General features: G+C 38.5%; 1 protein-coding gene across 1 annotated transcript in view; it reads left to right on the top strand.

Moving 5' to 3' along the window:
• Window positions 1-18,941, top strand: part of APH1B (aph-1 homolog B, gamma-secretase subunit) — a 68,251-nt gene that overhangs the window by 1,002 nt on the left and 48,308 nt on the right. The window contains exons 2-5 of the mRNA XM_044764768.2: window positions 591-761; window positions 6,438-6,508; window positions 7,595-7,717; window positions 18,498-18,625. Coding sequence (XP_044620703.1) covers window positions 591-761; window positions 6,438-6,508; window positions 7,595-7,717; window positions 18,498-18,625 — 493 coding nt within the window. The remainder of the gene's footprint in view (window positions 1-590; window positions 762-6,437; window positions 6,509-7,594; window positions 7,718-18,497; window positions 18,626-18,941) is intronic.

The following is an 18,941-nucleotide window of genomic DNA, read 5'->3' as shown; positions in this document are numbered from 1 at the left end:
TTACCTCTCACAACTGTGCTCAAAGTGCTGCATCACATGTCGTTTTAAAAACAATAGAGATTTGGACAAAAGCTTTGTAAAGCTTGTTATAATCGTTAAAATCCACAGGAATGTTGTAAAAACCAGGCTTGGAAAGCTAATCTAGATCAGAGCACAGGTTTTCAACCTCTGAATTTTAGGCCAATCACTCTGTTCATAGAGAGGTAGGCATTTTTCTGGAAAAGACGCTTCTATTTGCACATCAATGGGCAAAGCTTAATTAGGAAGAGTAGCAAATAACCAGGTTTCCAGCTAGACAGTCCTTGGCAGATAGTCTGCAGATGTTCTTACAAGTAGGGTGACTGAAAAAGAGTGATTGTTTGGAAGAATCTCAGATTCCTCTTGGACTACATGTTCATCTCACCAGGGAAAATGCACCATTGATTAAGAATGGTTGATCCAGAGTATCACTTTATGGGGACTTTTTTTTCCCTTACTAAAGAGTTAGAAAATCTATTCCATCTTAAGCAGGGTTTGTTTGTTTTTTCTTTTAAATCATTATTAATCGTGTTCACTTGTAACCTGTTCTTTTTTTTTCCCCTAATTTTCAGAGCTTTCTTTTGGTTGGTGTCTCTACTCCTTTCCTCCCTTGTTTGGTTCTTAGCAGGAACCATTACCGAGAACAAAGATGGACCAGTACAAAAATACCTGCTGATGTTTGGAGTGTTAGTCTCAGTCTTTATCCAAGAAGTGTTCCGGTTTGGATATTATAAAATTTTAAAGTAAGTTAACTGTTTGCTTTACCTTTCTTCCCAGTTATATTTGAATTATTATTTAGTAGTTTGAAACATTTATATAGTGTATTTGAGAGTCCGTGTCTTCCTACCTAGTTCGAAGCCAAAGGATTGTACATTTCCAGCCTGAAAATATTGAGTATTTTAACTTGTGGACATTCCTTCTTTTCTTCACTCATTCAAAAAATATTTCTTGAGAATTTTCTCAATGTCCTATCTTAGGCACTGGGGGTACATCCTGATCAAAAGACAGTCTCTGTCCTCATGGAGGTTATATTATAGGGGAAAGAGACAGCAAATGAATGAATAAGAAAATACCTTGTATGTTAGAAGATAATAAGTGCCATGGAGAAAAATAAACAGGAGAAATAGTCATTGAAACAACAACCATTCGAACTGAGAGTTTATCTGCTTCTCTTACCACCACCTAAAATAAATAATTCTTATGGAGATTATGTCTACCATTATTTTGACTGTATTAGGGGAAAACGGGTTCATTTTGTGATATTTCATATCTGTAATAGAAAAGTACATTTTAAAAAAAGCTGTGGGCACAAGTTCCCTTTTTAGGCCAGAAAGTAGGTCATCTGTAGGATCCATGAGGACGTCACATGAAATCACTGATTTGAAACACAGCTTGAACTTGGAACCATGTTTTCTTTCAGGCAGTCATGAGGTTGGCTTTATGTAGGAAGACTTAGTTAGGCGAGTGATAAATGTGCTCTCTTTTCATTTCTGCAAATGAGATAATTAAGGCTCTCTGTGAATTTCATGGATGTAACCAAGACAGAACCTCAGCAGCATCTCTTATAATAGGCTTCTGATAATTTGTTCTTGCTAATATGCTAGGCCTTCTGTATTTTTTACTTGTTGCTTTTAATGACAGATACTGAAATTTAATAATGAAGCAATTTAAATTACAAGTAGAAAACCAGGAAGCCATTGCTTAGAAGCAAAAGTCATATCTTAGAAAAGGCTTAAAAATGAAATTTCCATTAGTTCCTGGAAATATTAAAGGGCAACAAACATATATCAATGAAAACATTTAAGTTGCCATGCGAATACGGTATCCTTGACAGGTAGAATTCAGTTGTGGGTAAATGTTTCTGGTATGCAGCAGTTACTACCATTCCAAAATTTAACTGGAGAATATATTAAGGTAATCAAAATCTCCCTCTTTCTGACCTCTGCCCCACACAGGCAAATGAAATCTCTGTCACGTGGTTGTCATCTTGTATCTTTCAGGGCTAAACGTCCCTCATTTCCTCCCCTGGCCCTTAGAAGACGTGGATATGGCTTCCAAACCTTCTCCAGTCTCTGTTCTTTTATGTTAGTAGACTCAGGTTTCCTTGTGCTCAGGACCCAGCACAGGACTCTGTTGTGGTCAAAGTAGTGCAGCGAGCAGCACCCTCCCTTCCCTTGACTGGGGCCTGTTCTCTTAACAGCTCAGCCTCAGTTTGCACTGGGTTTTCCTGTCGGCAACCTCATTGGCTCATGTTGGTTTTGCATTCTCACATATGATGGTTCTAATTTTGAAACAAACTTAATTTTGGATAGATTTTTACAGTTCAGGACATGGGTTTAGTAACCCCTTAGGACTTTGGGTTGTAAAACCTGACTTACCTGGATGGCTCAGTGAATATCTGCTGTTCTTCATTACCTTGTTTCTTCACGGTGTCCACCTGAAATGCAGCCTTTTATTGGCAGTGACCTATGGTTCCAAAGGACTACAAACTGAATGTAAATTGCCTTTTTGTGTGTGTGTGTGAGGAAGACTGCCCTGAGCTAACATCTGTGCCAATCTTCCTGTGTTTTACGTGGGGTGCCACCACAGCTTGATGAGCAGTGCTAGGTCTGTGCCTGGGATCTGAACCTGGGAACCCTGGGCTGCCAAAGCAGAGTGCACAAACTTAAGCACCATGCCACCAGGTCGGCCCCTGAGTTGCCATTTTTAATGAGAGCAGTGAACGAGTAGGGCCACAAGCGAGGGAGCAGGGCCACATGTGGAAGGAGTTACAGCTGTCTTCTGTAGGCTTTCGTGCCAGCAAGTTCAGAGAAGCCTCTTTGGTGTTTTGGGGAAGCCACATTTGCTCCTCTGAAAGGACCTTTGGAAATTTGCAAACAGATAGTAGGACAAACCTGTATTAACAGGTGCCTTTGTTTGCCTTTGCAAAACGCATCTTTAATAAGCCTTTGGAAGATTGTACAATATTTTCCTAGCAAATTTTAGAAATGTTGGATGTTATATAGTTATGTGTTAAACAAAGCAAGTTTGAGAATTATGATGATACTTTAATCATGACTAACATTTATATAGATAGATTTGAGTGGCTCTTTTATGCTACACTACATTCAAATGTATGAACTTTGGTTTAATCAATATTTTAATTATCTCCACTGCCAAGTGCAAAAGTAGGTTTTGCACTTGAAAGTCCTTTAAAGTACTGCCTCAATCAAATTGTTGCTATCTGAATTTGGTATCAGATTAAAATGTGGAGAGTTTGTACCAGTTTTTTTTACATATATGGAATTGAATCAAAACATTTATCATTGCAGTCTAATATAAATTTATTTCATGGATCAGACCTTAGGAACAGTACCTCATCTTGAATGAATGAGTGAATGAATAAATTGTAACTTTCAGCTTAGCAAAGAGTTGCACCATGAGAAATTGGCATGGGCCACAAGTGATAGCCCTTTCTACATTAATTTTTAAGAAATCTAAGTTATGGTTCTGTACATTGCCTAAAAGGTACATTAAAATTTTTTTGGCTTGGATTGAAGCTTTTATAATTTAATTCAATTTTGTCATACTCCTGATACCATAAATATTTGGTAATTTTAGAAAATCTTCCATTTATAGAAAAATGTCAAGATAATCATTGCTACAGTTTCTTAAAAGGCATAAGTCTATTTTTTAAAATTTCCAAAATGGTGTATTTAATTTATATGCATTTTTTTTGGTATTCTCTTAACATATACAAAAAAGAATCAGAACAAATGAGAAAGATGGTATGATTTATCAATAGTTTTTCAAAATTTATATTTTAAAAATTGAGCTTTTTCTTTTTTTGTTCTTGGAAACAAGAATAAATGCAAACAAAGAATTTTCCACTTCAGTAAAATGGTCAAATTGAAAACACTGTCCGTTAGATCATCAGTTGTGTGTTCTATCAGTCAGGAATGCAGAAGCTGATGGTGTTTTGTACTTTTTCACTTCCTAATGTTAGCATTGAGAACTGTTAGTGCCATAGACCTTTCCTCCCACAAATCTGCAACACAGAGTGAGGAAGTTTATTAAACTTTTGAATTTATTTAATACATTTATGAAAGCAGTACTTTACTATACCAAGTAGCAAAAGTCTTTTATTTATTACTGAGCAACTTATATAAAACAGGAATCCTCCAAAATTTATTGATTCTATTCTACCTTTATATCCTATTGTTGATGAAGATTATTACTCTTACATATGTCTCTAAGCTATAAGTAGCCTTTAACAACATTCTTGTGACAGGTAAGTTTAGTTTACTTAGGAAAATTGGATATTTTAGTTGGTTACTGCTCCAGAGAAGGATGACAGTCACTTAAGTTTTGGCTCATGTCCTTGCTGTCAAATGATGCTTCCAAATGAAATGACAGATTGTTTCTTTGGAATCTAGAAAAGCACAAGATCTTTTCATTATGCTTATTACTATTTTGGTTGAATTCTGCTTTGCCTTAATTTAATGTAATCAATGATATTTATATTTATGTAATGAATAAGCCAACTAAAATGAATATGCATACCTTGAATTAAATTAACATAATGCTCATAATATAAGTATGTTCTGGTTAATTTAATTTTTTAAAGTGTTTTTGGTGTGTGTGTGTGTGTGTGTGTGAGGAAGATTGGCCTTGAGCTAACATCTGTTGCCAATCTCCCTCTTTATTTTTTTTCTCCCCAAAGCCCCAGCACATAGTTGTATATGCTAGTTGTAAGTCATTCTGGTTCTTCCATGTGGGGTGCTGCCACAGCATGGCTTGATGAGCGGTATGTAGATCTGCACCCAGGATCTGAACCAATGAATCCTGGGCTGCTGAAGTGGAGTGCATAAACTTAACCACTCAGCCACAGGGCCACCCCCAATTTAATTTTCTACTCTTAGAGTTAACCTAACTCATTTTTGTTTCAACACTTGCTGAAAAACCATTCTAAAATGTTTGATTCCTTTGTTGCTTTAATAAATATACGTTATGTAAATATAATTTAAATATCTTTTGAGTCAGGATCATTGCTGCAGAGCTTCTAGGCAACAAGGCTTAGTAATAGTGACACTAGTGAAACCAACTAGCCACACCTTGCATTCCTAACACGTGTGCATGGGGAGCAGGGACTCATGGAAAGTTTGTGGATTGTACACAATAGACTCACGGATCACTCTGCAGTTCATTTCTTATTGAGCAGTATTTCAGTGTTTCATTCAGGTATTCGTTTATCTCCTTTTCTGAAGATAGCATTTTATTCTCCCCTGAAGCCTGATTGGGGCTATGAAACAAATATGTAAAATATTTTAGGATCAGAAGACCATATGATTAAGTACCCCCGTGAGAGTCGAGACCATCAGTATTATAGGATTTAAGAGTAAGAAGAGATTAGTGATTACCAATCACTGGTAAAGCGGGCTTCTTAGGAATTGCTGCCTGAACTAGACTTTGAAGGATAAGTATAATTTAGGTTCATGGAGTGGAAGGTAGGTAGAGGGCAGGGTGGCAGAATAGGTAGAACCCAGGTAGAAGATAAAGTACCAACAAAGTGGGATTGCAGATATAGTACTTAGGGAAGAGGAAAAAATTCAGAGTGGTAGATGCCATTGGGTATTGAGTTAAATCTTTACTGAGCTCAGAAAGTAATCAGAGGTGTTGCTTTTTTTTCTTATTCAACTCAAAGCCTGATGGGTTGTTTACTTACATTTTTCTTATTTTTTCCCTTCTCTGTGAAAGTCAGATAAAAGGTAAGAGTTTGGAGCCAGCCCCGATGGCCTAGTGGTTCAAATCCAGCACTCTCACCACTCTGGCGGCCCGGGTTCCTTTCCCGATCGTGGAACCACACCACCTGTCTGTCAGTAGCCATGCTGTGGCAGCAGCTCACATAGAAGATCTAGAAGGACTTACAGCTGGGATATAAAACCATGTACTGGGGCTTTGGGGAGGGAAAAAAAAACATTCAAAAGGCAAAAGTTGGGGGCCGGCCCAATGGCGCAGCGGTTAAGTGCCACGTTCCACTTCGGCAGCCCAGGGTTCTCCAGTTTGGATCTCAGGTGCAGACATGGCACTGCTTGGCAAGCTGTGCTGTGGTAGGCATCCCACATATAAAGTAGAGGAAGATGGGCACGGATGTTAGCTCAGGGCCAGTCTTCCTCAGCAAAAAGAGGAGGATTGGCAGGAGATGCTAGCTCAGGGCTAACCTTCCTCAAAAAGGAAAAAAAAGGGCAAAAGTTGGTTGAAAATTTTGGTTGATTTTAGTTAATTATAAATTTGCTGAGTTTGGTTTAAATGGATTTTAGATTTAGAGTATAACCTGATCAAAAAGCCTCAGTAAATATCTGAATTTTGAAATATCTTGTGTATTTTTCTGATATACTACTTTTTCTTTTAAAAAAATGATCTGCATGGTTTTATTTTAGAAAAGCCAGTGAAGGTTTGAAGAATATAAGCGCAGATGAGACAGCACTGTCTATGCGACTGCTGGCCTATGGTAAGTTAGAACTGTGTGGTGTCATTAAGAAAAAAAATTAGACTTGACACATAAAAAGCCATTTTTATCTTTTGTGTCTTTGTAGATTTCAAATAGTATTTTATTAGTCCTTAGCTTATTGGTGTACATTGTTTATTTTCCTAGCTTTCCAGAGCCCTTATGTAAAGGGAAGTGATTGCAGGTGACCCTTATCTGTGTGTCCCCTAACTATTAACCACATTTGAAAGTTAGTTTTTTAACGTGGATACACTCTAGTTTATTACCTAATAGTTTCTAAGTGATGTTACTGTTACCTTCTCTGGGTGGTCACCATGACTTTGGCTGTACTAGGAGGACCCTTCATGTTAATACAGTTAATACCTCTGCATACTTTTCTTTCAGAATTATGTTTTAAAGATTGGATCTAGGTCCCTAAGTTGAGTCACCCCAGTTTGGCCCAGGGATCACTCCTTACCATGCACAGTCACCCCTCAAGCTCAGTGCCAGTTCTAAGCCATCAAACTTAATTCTACAGACTCTTATCATAAACTAAAGCCAGAGCTTCAGCATTGTATCTTTCTGTCTTGCCTGTTGCTTCTGTGCCTTTCTAGATCTTTTTCTCTTCTTTTTCATTTCTCTGCTATGTTCCACTCTTCATTTCCTGTCCTCTTCCTCTCTTCTTTCTCGATTCATCATTTAGCCAAGCACTTGCCTTTTCTGAGCCAGCTTTCCACTGCTTCTCCAACAGCATGTGCACCCTTTCCCCTTCAACACAATATTCCCTAGGGCTGGCCCGGTGGCGCAGCGCTTAAGTTCGCACATTTCACATCTCAGCGGCCTGGGGTTCGCCGGTTCGGATGCCGGGTGCGGACATGGCACCGCTTGGCACACCATGCTGTGGTAGGCATCTCACATATAAAGTAGAGGAAGATGGGCATGGATGTTAGCTCAGCGCCAGGCTTCCCCAGCAAAAAGAGGAGGACTGGCAGTAGTTAGTTCAAGGCTAATCTTCCTAAAAAAAAAAAAAATTCCCTAGTCCTTGGAAATTTGATTTGAAGAGAAATCATAGCATGTAAAGGGCTTAACAGTGTTTTTCTTCCTCTTTAGTTTCTGGCTTGGGCTTTGGAATCATGAGTGGCGTGTTTTCCTTTGTCAATACCTTGTCTGACTCCTTGGGGCCAGGCACGGTGGGCATTCATGGAGACTCTCCCCAGTTCTTCCTGGTTTCAGGTACGTGCCTGGTAGCTGTGATGCTCAGCCTTCTGGTCTAAAGGAACATCCTTATTGGAGTTCTGTAGCTTAGGAATTCAAGTCAATAGAAATTTATGTTATACCTTCTAAAGGCAAAATACTGTCAGACACCACAAAGTAAGGGACCTAGGGAGAAAAAATTCGGTAGGCGTGTTTTAGAATTTTAGAGTAGAATTTAACTTGCATAAAATTTATTTTTATTTTACTATACTAACAGCATTGCTGTACACTTGATGTATTGGAAGTGACTTTTATAGGCTATATGTTCTTTTTAATTTTTATTAGTTTATATTTATCTTCAATATAAGCTCTAATCTTTAATTAATTTGTCATCTTGGCCCCTTTTTTGGATAGGCATTATAATTTATTCTTGAAATTGAGAGGAAAAAAATAGTTGTTTAGTGTGAAGTAATGTCATACATCCATATTTAAACATACATGTATCATTTAAAGAATAACAGCGCATCTTCCCTGTTGCTTAAGACCTGGAATGTTAGCAGGAACTTAGAGTCCCTTGTCCTCATCATTTCTTCACAGGTAACCATTGCCCTGATTTTGTATTATTAATTCTCTAGGTTAATCAGGTTTGAAAGTTAGGTTTTTAACGTGTATATGTGTCTTGTTTTGAAGGTAAAGTATAAAAATTTTACCTTCGTGTATGTATTTGAAAAAAATTAATAATTAGCTTTTCTGCTTTTGAACATTTAAAAATAAATCTTACTTTATTCTTTAAAAAAAGAAATTGAGGGGCTGGCCCCGTGGCCGAGTGGTTAAGTTCGCGCGCTCCGCTGCAGGCGGCCCAGTGTTTCGTTGGTTCGAATCCTGGGCGCGGACATGGCACTGCTCGTCAAACCACGCTGAGGCAGCGTCCCACATACCACAACTAGAAGGACCCACAACGAAGAATATACAACCATGTACGGGGGTGCTTTGGGGAGAAAAAGGAAAAAAAAATAAAATCTTTAAAAAAAGAAATTGAGAGGAAAAGTGATACTAGATGAGTTAACCTTTTTTATCCAAAGATGCAATATAAAAGGACCAATTCATTTCAAACTACTTTTTCATACATCATATAAAAGTTGTCATCATGATGCAATAATCACGCATTTGAGAGTTGGTAATAATGTACATAATTAACATAAGATTTCTCCTCAATTCCACAAGAAGAATCTTTCAAAAACAGTTTTACAAAACCACACTGTGTTTTTTATCCCCATAAGTTATATCATTGAAATAAGCGACCCCATGCACGTATTCTTTTAATTCAGTCATCATGTAATTAACATCGATCTTAAAGTACCTTCTGTCCTCAAGGAGCTTACCCTCTAGTAGGAGGAATAAGACAAAAGAAAGTGAATAAGCGTTTCAGTACAGTTTAAGATAATAATAAAAAACACACAAGGAGGTATGACCCAATTGAAAAAAAATTGCTGCAGTCGTTTAGAGACATCCTACGTGTTACAGTGATCCCCAAACCCAGCGGACACTCGTTCACCATTTCAGTTCAGGCCTCTGCATTTCTTGTCTAGATTACTACCATCAACCCCAGCTAGTTAGTCTTTCTTCAACACACTTTCCGTGTGAATCCATCATGTATGCAGCCAGCAAACTAATCTTCCCAGTACAAAGATGTGTAATGGCTTTCCAAGGTCTACAGGATAAATCAAAGCCTTTCATATCTGGCTACAAATTAGAGGGTGGGAAAGTGTGTTAATGGGTCATACTTATTTAGTGGTGCCTCCAACATAGCAGATTATCTTCCTTTTAAACATTCTGTAATTAGAATTTCTGGCAATTTTTTTTTAATAGAATCTTTTATTCAACCAAACTGATACCTACATAAAGCCCATGGAGATGGGTGCCAGTGCCTGGCTGAACACACACTGGCGGCCTGGGGAAGGCCAAGAGCCAGCAGCAGCTCGTCTAGCATTTTTTTTTTTAATGATTATAATACTGAGTGTTAGGTTTTTAGACCAAATGTTCTATTAATAGCTAAAGTCTGTTAGAGACTTATATGAATTAATAAAACATAATCAGGGATATTACAGCTACATTTTTCTATATTTTCTTAAATGGGTCTATTATATTGCTACATAAGCAATTTTCTTTTGGTTCTCAAGTAGCGTTCTCCTAATGGAACTTATTTTTCTGCCACCTTCTTTCACTAGATGGTGCTAATTCCCTTTAGTGAGCTAGGCTGTTTTCATAAGACTAGCTTAAAATGATTCTTGTGGAAGAAAGTGAAAGAAAGATGTGCTAGCAGTTTGGGGATTGTGTTTGTAATTTCCGTAAACTCAAAGGAAAATTCAAAGAAAATAAAGTATTTTAATGTCTTTAGCTAAGTTGGATGGCAGACTGTGCCATGAAAATGTACCTATAGAGTGAAAGAGCGGCTGTTACTTTATCATATGCAAGAGTTTCTTATTTGTTATAACATCATTCTTTGGAGCATAAACTTTGAGTTGTACATTTAAGAAATTACTTTTGATTGCATTTAGAATATCACCAAATTTTGTATATATTTGTGTTTGTTATATATATTGTTTATAACTGAGATTGTTATTTATTTATGCTTGAACTCATTTTTAATTTTTCATTTAAATCTATAAGTTTATAAGCTAGTTTAACATATTCTATATTCTATTACAAATGCCTAAGTAATAATTAGAATAAGGAATAAGAGATCACTAATTAGTGTATCTATGTTAGTGTCAGATATACACTGTATGATACCCGTATGTACATAGATTTTCATGTTACAGGGAGGCATAGTTTATAAATAATATGTATGTATAAGTTCTTTATTTATAGTTGTGTAGTAGGCTAGCATTAACTTTTAAAAAAATCATTACCATTTCTTGGTAATGCTATATAGAGGCAAGAGTATGGGAATTGGAATCCTAAGTTAAGTATTATCCTGGCTCATTAATTTAGTATTTTGGGCAAGTCCATTTGATCATTTAATCACTTATTCCACAAATAATTATTAAGTATTTTTATTCAACAGGAGTTATACCCAGCCATGAGAATACAGCCCAGTTAATGTCTATACCTTCCACTCACAGTGGGGGATAAAGACAAACAGCTAATTACAATAAAGTGTGATAAATGCTATGATAAGGCAGAGCACTGAGCACACAAAAGACAAGCCCTGGTGGTGGTGCGCTTCTCCTTGGTCACACTTAGTGCAGTTGTAATTAATTAGTCAACCCGGCAGTTACTTGTTCATGTCTTTCCCTCCAGCCGAGTGCTAAGCTATACAAGTGCAAGGACTGTGTCTGTCTTGTTCACTGCAGTATCCTTCACACTTTGTGGAGTCTTTTGTTTCTAGATGGACTCATAAATATTTATTGAAAAAATGAAAGCTAGGCACAGCCTGTGGAGGAAGTGCTGTTTTGGTAGAGACTTACCAGATGAATAGTAGGCAGGCAAAGGAGGGGGTTGTCAGGGAAGAATGTTCAGCAGAGGGAAGAGTTTTCCCTACAGACCTGGAGGTAAGAAAGACATTGTTCACTGGACAAAGGAAGTGCTTGACTTCCATCTAGCCCTCAATTTCCTCATCTTTCAGGAAGGGCAGAAATAATACCTAGCTCGGAGCTGTAAAGTTTAGTTAAATTACTTTAGTATATATTTAAGTGCTTTATAAACTGTAAATGCCCTAAGGGTAGAGAATTTGGTTCTTGAAATGAAAAAACAGATTTTAGAGAGGATAATTTCTCTAATTTGTGGGAATCTGAGTTTATCTCTCTGAACTGCCTCCCTTATGCTTTGGAAGAAAAATGTCTTTAACTAGTACTCAGTAAGAAGAACAGCTGATATATTCTTTTAAAACTTCCCCAAACCATTTAATTTATATTTTCTTGGCAGTGCCCTCATCTAGGTAAGGTTTTAAACTTTTTAGCCACTATGTCTTTCACCAGGACAAACCAGTATGGGTCAGACCTCCTGAGAAGTACTGTGTTCAGTTCTGAGCATTGTGAGTTGACAGCGATACTGAAGAAATAAAGCTGGTATAGAAGAGCATTGTCAGTATGGTGAAGGATCTAGAGGCTGTATCCTATGGGGTATGATTGAAGAGAAGAGGGACATGAAGCTTGAAGAAAAATAAAAGTAAGAGGAATGTGAGAGGCTCCGTTTTCGAATATTTACTTGCATATTTCCATCTTGGAGTTGAAATCTCTTGTTTCAGATGGTAGACTGCTTTTCCATCTCTAGGGGAACTTTCCCCTTACTTAGGGGAACAATGATTTGAAATACTGCTGACTTCACATGAGAATTTCTGGAGGACAGAAGACAGTGAAACAACATCTTTAAAGTGTAGTTCTGCCGTCTTCCACATCTCAGTTGATGTGCTTCCATCTTTCCTGTCCCTCAGGCCAGAAACATTGGAGAAATCCCTGATTCTTCCCTTTTTCTCATAATGCACGTCCAATCCAACTGCAAGTCTTATCTCAAACTTCCATTTAAATGTCCGTCCAAGTTCTCATGGGCTTGGTTTTGCTTTATATATGACATCAGGAATAGATGGTTTGAGAGCTGGTTTGAAGCAAACTTTTAAAGAAAAGAAAAGGTAAATCTGATGGTGCTGAAACTATTCAGGCCAGAGACAAACATGGAAAGGTACTAGTTAATTTCATGAAGTCATTGAAGCATTAATGCAAAGTAACAGAATCCTGAGAGCCTCACACTCACTGCCCACTGCCAGGAGGTGGATTCCCCACAGGGAGTTATACCCCAGGTTCCCATGAGCCCTGCCTTAGACCCCATGCTCCCACTGGCAGCTCCAGCCAATGAATCTTGATGTGGTTTGTTATGCAGCATTTTTGTGACAATAGCTGACTAATACAAAGAATTTCAAATAATTTTTTAATGTGCCACATTTGGAAAAAAAAGAGTTGACTTGTACTTCTTCAAAGAGCCTTCCTAGGATCGACAAGGAAGAGTTGGAGCAGGTTTTCTCAGCCTCGACACTTGACTTTGGGGTCAGATAATTCTTTGATTGAGGGGCTGTCTTGTGAATTGTAGGGGGTTCAACAGCATCCCTGGCTTCTACCCACTAGATGCCAGAAGCACCCTACCCACAGATGTAGTAACCAAAAATGTCTGCAGACATTGATAAATGCCCTCTGGGGCAAGATCACTCCACTTGAGAACCTCTGTGTTAGAGGGCCCATTGGTTTCAGTTTGAGAAGGAACTTTCCCACAGTGACTGTTGTAATGAAGTAAGCTCCTAAACTAAATATTTGAAGTGGGTGCTGTGAGATCTGTTTTTTCATTGCCTAGGGGACTAGATCAGACAGCTTCTAAGGGGTTTCCCGATGCTGACTCTGCGCTCGTGAGCTAACTTGAGGAGAGAATTTCATCATTCTTCAACATTTGCTATGGGGACTTTAAACATAAAATCGTATCCTTGGCAATCTGTTCAGCTCATGAACATGCTTCAGGAGCATTTTCATAAAGATGAAATGATAAATGTTATTTAAATACCTGCAGTCATTCAGATTGCTTTCAGGACATCTTTATGATCTGGTTGGTATTAAGGCACAGTACTATGCCTTTCTTATGGCTATGTAATAGGAGATGGTTTTCAGAATATCTTCTTTTAATCTTGGAGAATGTTATTTGATTAGTAGTATATGTCTATATTACAATAAACTAAGTCACAGAATTCTCTTACATTTTTTAAAGCAAAAATTTTGAAGTTAAATCTCTATTTCAGGAAAGGCGTTTTCAAAAACGTTAGTTTAGTTCTGTGGCTTGACTCCTACTTGGGCTCGGTCATTAGAGACCTTGCAAGAATCCAGAGAGTTTCTGCAACCAAAAGGGATGGAAGAGAGTCTCTCATTTCACAGCACCCTGACACCCCAGACCCTTCTCTTACTTGGAAAAAGAAGCCAGAAGCCTATTGGTAATGACATCCTGCCTCTGGGCAGCTGAGGAGGCTCAGCCTTGGCTCTGGGAGGTCCTCCTTTGTCTGTTGCTGCCGCCACCACCAGCAGCCCTGGGCTCTTTCTGGCATGGTTAGAGATACTCTGAGGTTGTCAGGGGAAGCCAGATGATAGCGACTTCCGTGCTGGCAGGATCCAGTGTTAGAATCAGTTGCTATCTCAGGCCGTTGTCTCTGCAAGGACAGAAAAGTAGATATCAGCAATGAGGGAAAGAGAGACAAGTGTGAAAATGAGGATATTGGTGAATCTAGTACTAGAGCATTTAGGGTATATTCAATCAGAAAGGGTAAAAGAACCGAATAGTTAGTGGAGCTTCTTAAAGGTAACACTGAAACATTTTGCTTAGAAATAAGTTAGATTGTAACATTCTCTACCAAGAGAATTAAAGATTAGAAGAGGAAGTCCGTTATCAAACTAAACAGCTACAATTTCACAAATAGATATACGATACTTGTTAGAATTGTTCCGCTTTCTGATTAATGTTCCAAAACATTAGAAATTATGGAAGCTCCTTTTATTAATCTGGATTATAAACTAATTTTTATATTCTTATGGTTAACTTGGAGAAGTTTTTGTCCCCCCTACTTTTAAGAATATTAGAGCAAAGCAAATTTTAGGGTTAGATTCACTGAAGGACTTTTAGAATTTTCTATTTAGGAACGTGAAATGAGAAAGGTCTAGTAATTAAAAGACAGTACCTGAGAGGTACTATTAGCAATACTTCATTTCTAGTTGGAGTGAATTCCACTGGCTAGAGAGAAGTCTCAAAATAGTATGTGTGTAGCTCTAGTTACGTGTATGTGGCAAAATCGTTTACATATCCAGGTCTCAGTTTCTTTTGGACCTCTAACCAATTACAGAGGGAATAAATAATAAATCCCAGTATTCTAAATAGCACATTGTAATAGTAAAGGCTTCTGAGGACCATGGAAGCTAGCCAGAAACTAGTGCTAGCTAAATAAATAAGCAGTCAAGTAGGAATGTACAGTGTTTTAATAAATGTCTCAGAGTTCCCCTTTAGATGTGTTAATAAAACAGTAAACTGAAAAAATGGGGCAAAGTCCCATGAGACTGTGTTTTGTTCACAATGATAGCCCCAGTGCCTAGAACAGTGCCTGGCCTATAGTGGGCATTGAATAAATACTTTTATGGATTAATGAATGAGGGGAGGAATAAAATAAATGTGAGAGTAATACAAGTCAGAGAAAGAAATAATCTACAAGAGTGAAGAAGAGTGCATTTTATTCTGTTTTTTTTTGGTGAGGAAGATTGGCCCTGAGCTAACATCTGTTGCCCATCTTCCTCTTTTTGCTTGAGGAAGATTGCCCCAGAGCTAACATCTGTGACAGTCTTCCTTTACTTTGTACATGGGATGCTGCCACAGTGTGGCTTGATGAGTGGAGTGTAGGTCCACGCCTGGGATCCGAACCCGCAAACCCCTGGTTTCTGAATTGGAGCATGAGAACTTAACCACTATACCACTGGGCCAGCCCAGAAGAGTGTATTTTAAAACATGGTCAAGTACACAGGAAATCTGGATAAAAGTCGTAATTACTTGCTGCCTTGCCTCATTTTCTCACCTGATAGTCTTAACTCACTAAAGGCTGTCACTTATTCATCTTTGAATCTGGACACCATAGCACATAGTAGCTGTCATTTACTGAAAAGCTACAGTTTGCAAAGCTCTGCTCTTCCCTGCAACAGCCCTATGAGGTGTTATTATCCACGTTTTAGAAATAAAGAAAACAGAAGCTCAGAGAGGTAAATAGCTTGCCCAAAGCTGTACTGTGGAGCTGGGATTCCAACTCAGGATTGTGACTCCAGAGCTCATAGACATAATCTTCAGGCCAGACCATCTAGGTGCTCAGGAAATGTGTGTTGAGTGTTAAAAAAGAAAAGAAAAATGGAGAAGAGTAAGGATCAGAAAGAATTCACGGAGGAGATGGCATTGAGCTAGACCTTAAATACAAGTAGGATTTGGATGTGGTGAAATGGGCAGGGGTGGTAATGAGTAGTAGAATATTTAGGCAAAAGGGACAGTTAAAAAAAGTAAAAACATAGAGGCGTAGACATAGTGTAAGAGTTCTGGTTTTCCTCTAAATAGGATATGTTTGAAGATTAGTAAAGGATAGTAATTTGGGGCTAGGTTGTAGAGGGTCTGGGATGCTAATCTGAGGTATTTGAACTTTACTTTGGAGATGGGGTCAATCCATCAAAGATATATTTTAGCAGGAAAGGACCTTGCAAACAGAAATACAGACCTAGGGGCCGGCCCCGTAGCCTAGTGGTTAAGTTTGGGCACTCTGCCATGGCGGCCCAGGATTTTGCTGGTTCGGATCCTGGGTGCGGACATGGCACCGCTCATCGAGCCATGCTGAGGCGGCATCCCACATGCCACAACTAGAAGGACCCACAACTAAAAATATACAACTGTGTACTGGGGGGCTTTTGGAGAAAAAAGAAAAAATAAAATCTTAAAAAAAATACAGACCTAGAATTTGGAAGAAAGTTCAGGGCTAAAGATATCTTGAGGATGCTTGTCTGAAACTGACAGAATAATGCTCTTTTGGATGAAAATGAACTAGAAGTTCCATAAGTAAGAGCCTTTTCCAAGTAGCTGAGTTCTAGGACTTGACCATAGGAGCATGATTGGCTGGCTTCACTATTCATGGTAATGCATAGAATGGCAAGCATAAGCTGACAAATAGATGACACATAAATGATGTCATTGCTTTCTCTTGACATTTGATTGACGGGTAGTTTTAGAAAAACCTTAGCACGTGAACATTTGTGTCTGTGTAGATGGAGTTTCTAATACCCTGGTCTTTTCTGATGTACACTGAACTCCTGGATGTCTTCAGTGGCCTCAGCTCTACACCATCACATCACCAGGCGTCTATCTTCAGGGGAACTGCTCTTTCCAGAATCATCACTGAGATTAAAATACATCATTTTAGTTTAGTCTACCATTGTCCCAAAGTTTAAAAAAAAAATCCTCTTCTACTTTAAAGTATTTACTGTCATTTACTGAAATGCTGGCATGCTATCACTAGATGTAACAACTTGCTTTCTTCCAGCCACAACAGTTATGACTTTTAATATTGTTTTGCATGTTTTTGACTTTGTGTACATTGAAGTAGTAGGCATTTTATATGCTTTTTTTTCTCCCACTCAACATTATATTCTTGAGATCATTTATATTGTAGATGGTATAGTATTCCATTATGTGAATACACCACAACTTATCCATTCTGATAACCATGGACTATTTTGGTTATTACAAAAATATTCTTGGGGCCGGCCTGGTGGCATAATGGTTGTTTGTGTGCTCCGCTTCTGCAGCCTAGGGTTCGCGGGTTGGGTCCTGGGCATGGACCTGCATACTGCTTATCAAGCCATGCTGTGGCGGCATCCCACCTGTGAGGTAGAGGAAGATTGGCACAGATGGTAGCTCTGGGCCAATCTTCCTCAAGCAAAAAGGAAGATTGGTAACAGATGTTAGCTCAGGGCCAACATTCTTCACCAAAAAAAGATATATATATATACACATATATGAATATATATATGTTCTCATATGTATCCCCTTGTGCGAATATATTCGAGTTTCTCTAGATCGTGGTTCTCGACTTTGACCATGCATCAGAATCACTTGGAGGACTGTTTGAACACGGATGCTGGGCTCATTGTGTCTGATTCAGGAGGTCTGGGGTGGGTTCCAGGAATTTGCATTTCTAACAAGTTCTCAGGTGTTAGTGATCTATTAATCCAAGAACTAACTGCTTCAGAGTATAGATCTAGCTGTGGAATTGCTGGAGAGAGGGAATGCGAATTGTCAACGTTACTAGGTAATGCAAGATTGTTTCAACAGTTTGTTGAACAGTTTGTTTCAACAGATTGTTTTCAGCAGTCTGAAAGAGAACTGTCAAACTTGAATTTTTCCCAGACTGGCGGGTGTCAGTGCTATCTTATTATGTGGCCGAAAAGGGAAATCTGTATCCCTTTTTTTCCATGTTAAAATTTTCAGATTCTCTGGAACACACACACACAGTATTACACAGAAAAACCTGTCTGTGTTGGTCAAATTCAGTCTCAGTTGCCTAACAAGAATCTTAGATAATTATTGCAATTTCTACTAGTTTTATTCTTCCATGGGCCTTTTTTTTTTTTTAAAGATTTTATTTTTTTCCTTTTTCTCCCCAAAGCCCCCCAGTACATAGTTGTGTATTCTTCGTTGTGGGTTCCTCTAGTTGTGGCATGTGGGACGCTGCCTCAGCGTGGTCTGACGAGCAGTGCCATGTCCGCGCCCAGGATTCGAACCGTCGAAACACTGGGCCGCCTGCAGCGGAGCGCCCGAACTTAACCACTCGGCCACGGGGCCAGCCTTTTTTTAAAAAAAACCCAAAAATCCAAGGAGAAATTCTATTTTAGCGAAAAGACTTGTTTAAAGCAAAAATATTCCTTTTAATTGAGAAAAGTATTTCTTAATTAGTGCAACAGGCTAACTGAAAAGAGCTGCTATCGCAGTAGTTTTACTGCATTCCTCAGAGAAACTCCCAAAGGCCAGATTGCAAGTTAAATAGGTTCACCTTCCTGATGAGAAGCCGCTGCAAGCTGACCCCTTGTTTAGACATGTTGCTTTCTGAGTTACCATGCGAGCAAATGTGTGTCAGGGTTCCGCTTCTGTCAGATGGTGGTTAAACTCTCTCATACTAGCATGGTGTACCCCAAAGCCTGTTTCACGACCAGGTATTCAGTGGGCTTTGGCGTCTGTTGTCTGTATGACTGGGCACTAATGGATGTCTGTCTTTCAGCTTTCATGACGCTGGTAATCATAATGCTGCACTTGTTCTGGGGCATTGTATTTTTTGATGGCTGTGAGAAGAAAAAGTGGTACGCCCTTCTTCTGGTTCTTCTAACCCATCTGCTGGTGTCAACCCTGGTGAGTATTGCCCAAACTGTGTTTTTGGAACTCAAGTCCACATATCTAAGGTAGTAGATTCCACTCTAAATGAAATACGTGCTCGTGGGAAATTGAGGAAATTCAGAAAACTCGCCTAAAAGAATGAATGAATCATAGGTAGATAAATCATCTAAGTCTTTCTACAGAAAGACAACTATTAATTTGTTGGTTGATCTCATTAAAGATTTTTTCTACGTGTCTTTTTTTAATGGATACAGTCAAATCTGAAAAAGTCTGGCATCATGCTTATGTTATTTAACACATCTTAAACAATTTCCATTTTATTATAAAACCT

This window comes from Equus asinus, chromosome 2, assembly GCF_041296235.1.
Source record: "Equus asinus isolate D_3611 breed Donkey chromosome 2, EquAss-T2T_v2, whole genome shotgun sequence".
Taxonomy (NCBI): domain Eukaryota; kingdom Metazoa; phylum Chordata; class Mammalia; order Perissodactyla; family Equidae; genus Equus; species Equus asinus.
Note: the sequence above shows the minus strand (reverse complement) of the source record. Positions and strands in the feature narration are given on the sequence as shown.